The following is a 5,692-nucleotide window of genomic DNA, read 5'->3' as shown; positions in this document are numbered from 1 at the left end:
AATTTATCGTCGCCCATACCGCCAAATCCAATCACGGGTATGTTTAATTATAGGCGGTCAGTCGTAATAATCGCTGGATCTTTCGGCCTTTGATCGACGTTCAGGAATCGCGAGAAGAGTACGCTAGAATATTGGTGTCTGTCGTTCGTTGAGAGATAACGAATTTCTGACGATAGGATGAGGTCTCTTTTATTGGTAGGAATTAGGGAATTCCTTGTAATGTCCCGTAACGAGCTGACGATAATTTTATTTTGAACTCGAATCGATGGCGTGGTGGCTGCTTTATTAGTATGTATTGTTGTGACGGGAGATTGCTAGTCGACGATTTTAATTATTCGTATACAATGTGGGGCGTTTAGGCCTCCAACGATTTTACAATCGTGTATTTGTTATCCTTGTCCCATGTCCCAAATAATTTTGCTTCGACTTCGACTTTTTTTTTAACAAATTTTCAAATATTTCACTTTGAAAGCTATTGGATATCGTAGTAGAGACGTTAATAAGTAACCATGAAATCGTTTAGATTTTTTGAAAGCTCCAAACAGGCTAGAAAACACGACCTAGCCCTAAACGTCCCACGTTACACAGAGTTAGTAAAAGAAAATTTCCACGCGAAGGATGAACACTTTGAACAATTTATAGAAATATACGTATACGTTAAGTAGAGAAAAAGATCATTGAAACAATAAAATAAACATTTATCAATCAGAATTTTGTGATTTTGTATGGTATCGATGAGTGTGTTATGATGCTTTGATAGGTAAAAAGGATACGCAAATGCAAATCTTTTATTTTATTACAAATGTATATATATTTACAAAATGATATATTAATATACATATATGTATGTTTACAATCGTTCTTCTTTTTTAAAGTAACCTGTTTTATATAAAATATGTTATCTTATCTAGATTCTAAATCTGTCTAATTAAGAGAATATTGTATTTCTGCAAATTTTTCAATTTTTTGTTACCTTAATAGTATCAAAGAAATATAAATAGAAAATATTAAATAATTAGATTCTTATCCATTTTCTCGTTAATTGCCAACAACCTTTCTTATAAATAAAATTGCGGCAATTACATTTAATTTACGTACAATGTAATAATTTTATGCAAATGTCAATGTCAATTGTTTCTTCTTCTAATTTCATGCGCCACCATCCACTATTGGCTTATTAGGTTTGTCGCGCTTAGCATTATGATACAGATACGAATGTACACGTAAACTATTACTGTTTTTATATTTATTACCACAAAGTCTACATGTTAGACTTTCAAGCGGACCGTGAATATATCGAACATGTAGTTTCAGATTTTCCTTACGCGTGAAATGACGAAGACACCATGGACATGAATACATTCGAATAACCTTACCTCTTTCCATACGTAATGTTGGGCCCAGTTCGGATACAACGCGTAAAGTTGTTTCCAATGGCAAACTGTTGTTGGAAATACCTTTAACGGTTCGTCGACCTTTACTATGACAACCAGTGTCGTACGTAAATTCACTTTCAAAACCAGTCATGTTACTTAAACCTATTAAATAGATGTTAATAAAGTTCTGACGGTAATTGTAGTTATTTAATGCTAGATAACAACGAATAAGTGTTTTAAGAAACTAAAGTATAAATAAAATTATAAAAAAAAGCAAAGTTCAGAAGAATAAAAAAGTATATCGTTAAAATAAAAAGATAGAGATTGAAGACTTACCAAATGGATGAGTTTGCGTATTCTGATTGTAGGGAACTAATTGCATATCTGGTACATAGTCTGTAAGATAAAATATTTTTCATTTAAACATTTACTATCCTGAGGTATTGAATTGTATAAAATTGAGATTTGAAACACCCAGTAAATAAGCATGCAAATATATAATTGATTTCATTGTAAAATTAATTTGTGCTACATATACTAAAGAAATTTGTACAACTGTATATCCATCGACGAAAACAGTTGAGTGTGTCAAATCTTTTGCATCAACAGCCAGTAACTGTAGTCTCTTCGCTAATTTTAATCATCTTGTTTTCTCTAGTACTCGTTTTCTAAGTACTCATTCATTCAGCAAATGTAATATTTTTCAGCTCCGAATGATGTCTTTATAGTCATCAGCCTACTAATTACATAACTTTTGAAATGATTACACTAATAAAACATGTAAAAATAATACCTTTTGTCTGTAAATTTTCTTCAGGTTTATAAAGTGTCTCGTTAGGCAAACATGTATTATATCCTGCTTCTGTATCTATGTCAAGTGTATAATCCAGTGGTCCCTGCTTTGCTGATTCTATATGACTTATATCAGCTGTGCAGTCTAATGGTTCCTCTTCTATACTTGTCGAACTGTTATTTTGTATATCTTGTATATTATGAGTTGAATTAGATTCTTGTTGACAACACATGTCACTGACACTTGTATTCTCTATAAATTCGTTACTATGTAATTCATCTTTTGATAATTGGTTTTTGCATTGCTGGTTTTTCTGTATAAATTGTCCTTGTTCCTCGGAAGTAGGAGTATTTGTATCTGAATTAATACAATTAATACTGCTGTTCTCTGTGTTAAATATTTGATCCAAGTTCCCTGCATTCTTTGTTAAAGTTTCTCCAAATTTCTATAAGATAAAATTCATTCTTTTATTTATCTTATTATCCTTTAAATTTGTATGTCTGATCGAACGTACCTCTTCTGTTTCTGTAGTTAAACCTTTTATTTGTAAAGTTTCCGCAACTTTCAAAAAGCTAGCAATATCTTCTTGCTTAATGTTAACTTCTCCTTGATACATAAAGTGAAGCATTGCTGACAGATCACGATAATTGACATCTTTTAAAATCACAATCGGATGTTTACAAGAGTTTCCCTGTATTGTTACAAGTACTTTAATACTATAGAATATATAAACGTAAACTATATGAAATAAGATTAAATATACCTTGAACAATTCCCTGAAGTATGTACTACAAACTGACAATATTAACTTATGTGCACGTAGTATTTGACCCTCCGCAGCTAATGTTACGTCTACTAACTGCTCATCGGTTAATAATGTATATAATCCAGAGGACAAATTTCTTGGGAAACTATTCCAAACTAAGGAAAACTGTTCTCCGGACATTATTTCTTTATTCTTTCTTTCTAAAACGTTTTGAAAATGTTTGAATAACTGAAAAATAAACATTTATAATAAAAATTATTATTCATAAATACTAGTAACTTATACAGTTTTTATTGTACTTTATTCTAAGCAATATTATTTGAACAAACTTTATTTAGTATTTATACAATTGAAATTAATAATAAAAATTTACATATTAAGTTATATACATGTTAAAAATTTGTTTTCTTTAAAACAATATATTGTCACAAAGGATGCACTGATAATAAAGGAACAATAAACATTATAATTTATTTAAAAAGTTAACCTTTATTGAAACGCAATTTGACGATCTGACGAAAATAATCCACCGAAGCTGATGTTCGTTATGTAAACAATACGATTTTAATAATTGCACTATGACATACGCTTAAAAAATTCATTTAACTTCATTGTCACCACTTTTTCAAAGTTTCTCGAGGATTAGAAAACAATGTTTCGTCAATTTTCAAACAATTCATGTCTAATTTTAAATTACAATTTATAGTTTATAAAATAAATGTTTTGACGAATCAAAAAGTGTTCAGAATGATGTAAGATGGAGGAACAAATATCAATAACTTGAGATAAATTATCATGCTTTTTAATTACAAACAAACTTGGATTATACTAATATTATTTCACATTTAGAAAGTACAGATTATGACATGATATTTAATATAATACCACACACTGTCAATTTTTATTGCCTTTGTTTAATGCGTAATACTATGAATTACGCTATTTAATGTCGAAACACAGCCATTTTGATGACAATTATTTGTATGAGTAATTTGATGATTACATTTCATGATTATTATAAGAAAAATTGTCAAATTTCACGCGTAAACTGTGAACTAAGAGTGATATTTATTAAGAAAAATAGAAAAATATCGCTAATTGAAATCATTTATTAATGTTTGTAATATCACATAGAATCTTGATATTCAATAGTCACATAATATTTAATTTAGTATCATAATATATACATGTATCGTAATTTTCGATGAATATTCACACTTCCGGTGTCTCTTCAGTTTCGCGTAAACGAAAACATTTCCACAAACCATAACGAGCTTCCCAATCTATAAAAAACAATTCTGGCTTGTTCCAAAGTATATGATGTGCTGCGAAATTATATTGAGATTGAATAGGAGGATTTAGATGTGGAGCCCATTGTGCCCTTTTCATCATTACTTTATTCACATATTCGTAAAATACTTTAGCTTTATGAATCCAACATAAAAGAGACATAATTGCTATCACTGTCGCATGTAAATGATAAGATACTTCATCGTGTCTATTTCGCTTCAAAGTTACATCTTGCAAATTCATTAAAAGGCAAACCAGAGCTGCTGCTGTAAATCCACATGGTACCTCTACAGCAATCAGACATATCGTACAATAAGTTGATTCTAAATTCATACGAGATGCACAATGAATTATGATACTTTTTAGAAGGCTATCATGCAAAATTTCTCTGTGAAGTTTACAGAATAGCTTATCTTCTTTAAAACATGGACCTATGCTGAGATCAAATTGAGTATCTTCGAAAAATATCTTAGGTGTATTAAAATTCATTTTATTTCCTTTTCTATCAAGCAAATATTGAATAACTCTGTTACCTAATAAATTAGTTATTTTATTTGTCGATGCTATCATTTCCATTAATAATGGAAATATTTTTGGAGTTAAAGTTTTTTCATATAGAGTTACTTCATGTATGTAGGCTGTGTATTCAAGTGTACTACCAAATTCTAGAATAATTTCATCAGTCATTCCTTCCTCAACAACCCATGAACACATATGTTGAACTATGATCAGAAGATGATCGTTATATACATGTTTTACCATATTAATAATGCAGACTTCCAAACCTTTTTTAAGTGTTGCATATGGTAAAAAATCAACAGTCGCATGTGCACTAGTTATAGAAATATAAAAAAGATTTAAAATTCTTTCAATAACTACTATTGTTTCATATGTATCTGGCCAATTATAAACATCTAATAATTCATATAATATTCTTATGATTTTTCTTGTATCTTCTATATTTATATTTGGAGCTTCGATTCTGTCCCATATAATATGAATCATTGATGATGCATTAATACCATATTCCAATAAATTACACATAACTTCAAAACAGAAGGTTTCAAACTCCCAAAGCTTGTTTTCATAAATCGTGTTAATTACAGTTTCTAGAATTTCCTTAGACTTTTGTGGAATGTATATTTGCAATAAAGTAATGTAACATTCTCTCGTAAGTCGACATTTTCTTCGTCGTTTCCATTCGCACATGTTATACGTTTGAAAATAAGTTTCACTATAATACAAGAGAAGTTTAAGAATACATATAATAATAGCGTTTGGTTCATAAGTCAACAGTTGCTCTTGTAATGCATTTTTTGTTATTCTAATTATATTGTCAAACATTTTGTCTTGTTCGCGTTGTGAATCTAGAGATGTAGAACACATTTCAAGTATATAATCCATTCTAGTTCTCAATTCTTCGTCACTAATCATTATTAAATGATATTATATTAATATTTATAAAGG

The 5,692-nt window shown here is 29.5% G+C and overlaps 2 protein-coding genes across 4 annotated transcripts; both read right to left on the bottom strand.

The window, feature by feature from the left end:
* Positions 1 to 778: 778 nt before the first annotated feature.
* LOC139998231 (uncharacterized) lies at positions 779 to 3,917 on the bottom strand. Of its 3 annotated transcripts, none has more exons than XM_072022625.1 (6): positions 3,828 to 3,917; positions 2,933 to 3,163; positions 2,684 to 2,860; positions 2,170 to 2,614; positions 1,713 to 1,772; positions 779 to 1,538 (listed from the first exon to the last, which is right to left on the bottom strand). In XM_072022625.1, exons 2-6 carry the CDS (start codon positions 3,113 to 3,115, stop codon positions 1,150 to 1,152), a joined length of 1,254 nt encoding a protein of 417 aa, XP_071878726.1. In that variant the 5' UTR covers positions 3,116 to 3,163; positions 3,828 to 3,917; the 3' UTR covers positions 779 to 1,149. The 3 variants fall into 3 exon arrangements, with proteins under 3 accessions (XP_071878726.1, XP_071878725.1, XP_071878724.1); XM_072022624.1 differs by having other exon boundaries at positions 2,933 to 3,135; positions 3,423 to 3,877; XM_072022623.1 differs by having other exon boundaries at positions 3,423 to 3,838.
* LOC139998230 (uncharacterized) lies at positions 3,423 to 5,668 on the bottom strand. Its single transcript, XM_072022622.1, has one exon. It carries the CDS (start codon positions 5,657 to 5,659, stop codon positions 4,148 to 4,150), a length of 1,512 nt encoding a protein of 503 aa, XP_071878723.1. The 5' UTR covers positions 5,660 to 5,668; the 3' UTR covers positions 3,423 to 4,147.
* Positions 5,669 to 5,692: the final 24 nt, after the last annotated feature.

Source organism: Bombus fervidus, chromosome 2 (genome assembly GCF_041682495.2).
Source record: "Bombus fervidus isolate BK054 chromosome 2, iyBomFerv1, whole genome shotgun sequence".
NCBI lineage: Eukaryota > Metazoa > Arthropoda > Insecta > Hymenoptera > Apidae > Bombus > Bombus fervidus.
Note: the sequence above shows the minus strand (reverse complement) of the source record. Positions and strands in the feature narration are given on the sequence as shown.

Excerpts from the sequence above, each read along its gene's own strand:
- LOC139998230 (XM_072022622.1), bottom strand. The coding sequence starts at position 5,659 with ATGATTAGTGACGAAGAATTGAGAACTAGAATGGATTATATACTTGAA.
- LOC139998231 (XM_072022625.1), bottom strand. The coding sequence starts at position 3,115 with ATGTCCGGAGAACAGTTTTCCTTAGTTTGGAATAGTTTCCCAAGAAAT. Across the intron at positions 2,615-2,683 it reads TAACTACAGAAACAGAAGAG|AAATTTGGAGAAACTTTAAC; the intron begins GTACGTTCGATC and ends TTTATCTTATAG. Across the intron at positions 1,539-1,712 it reads TACGCAAACTCATCCATTTG|GTTTAAGTAACATGACTGGT; the intron begins GTAAGTCTTCAA and ends TCTATTTAATAG.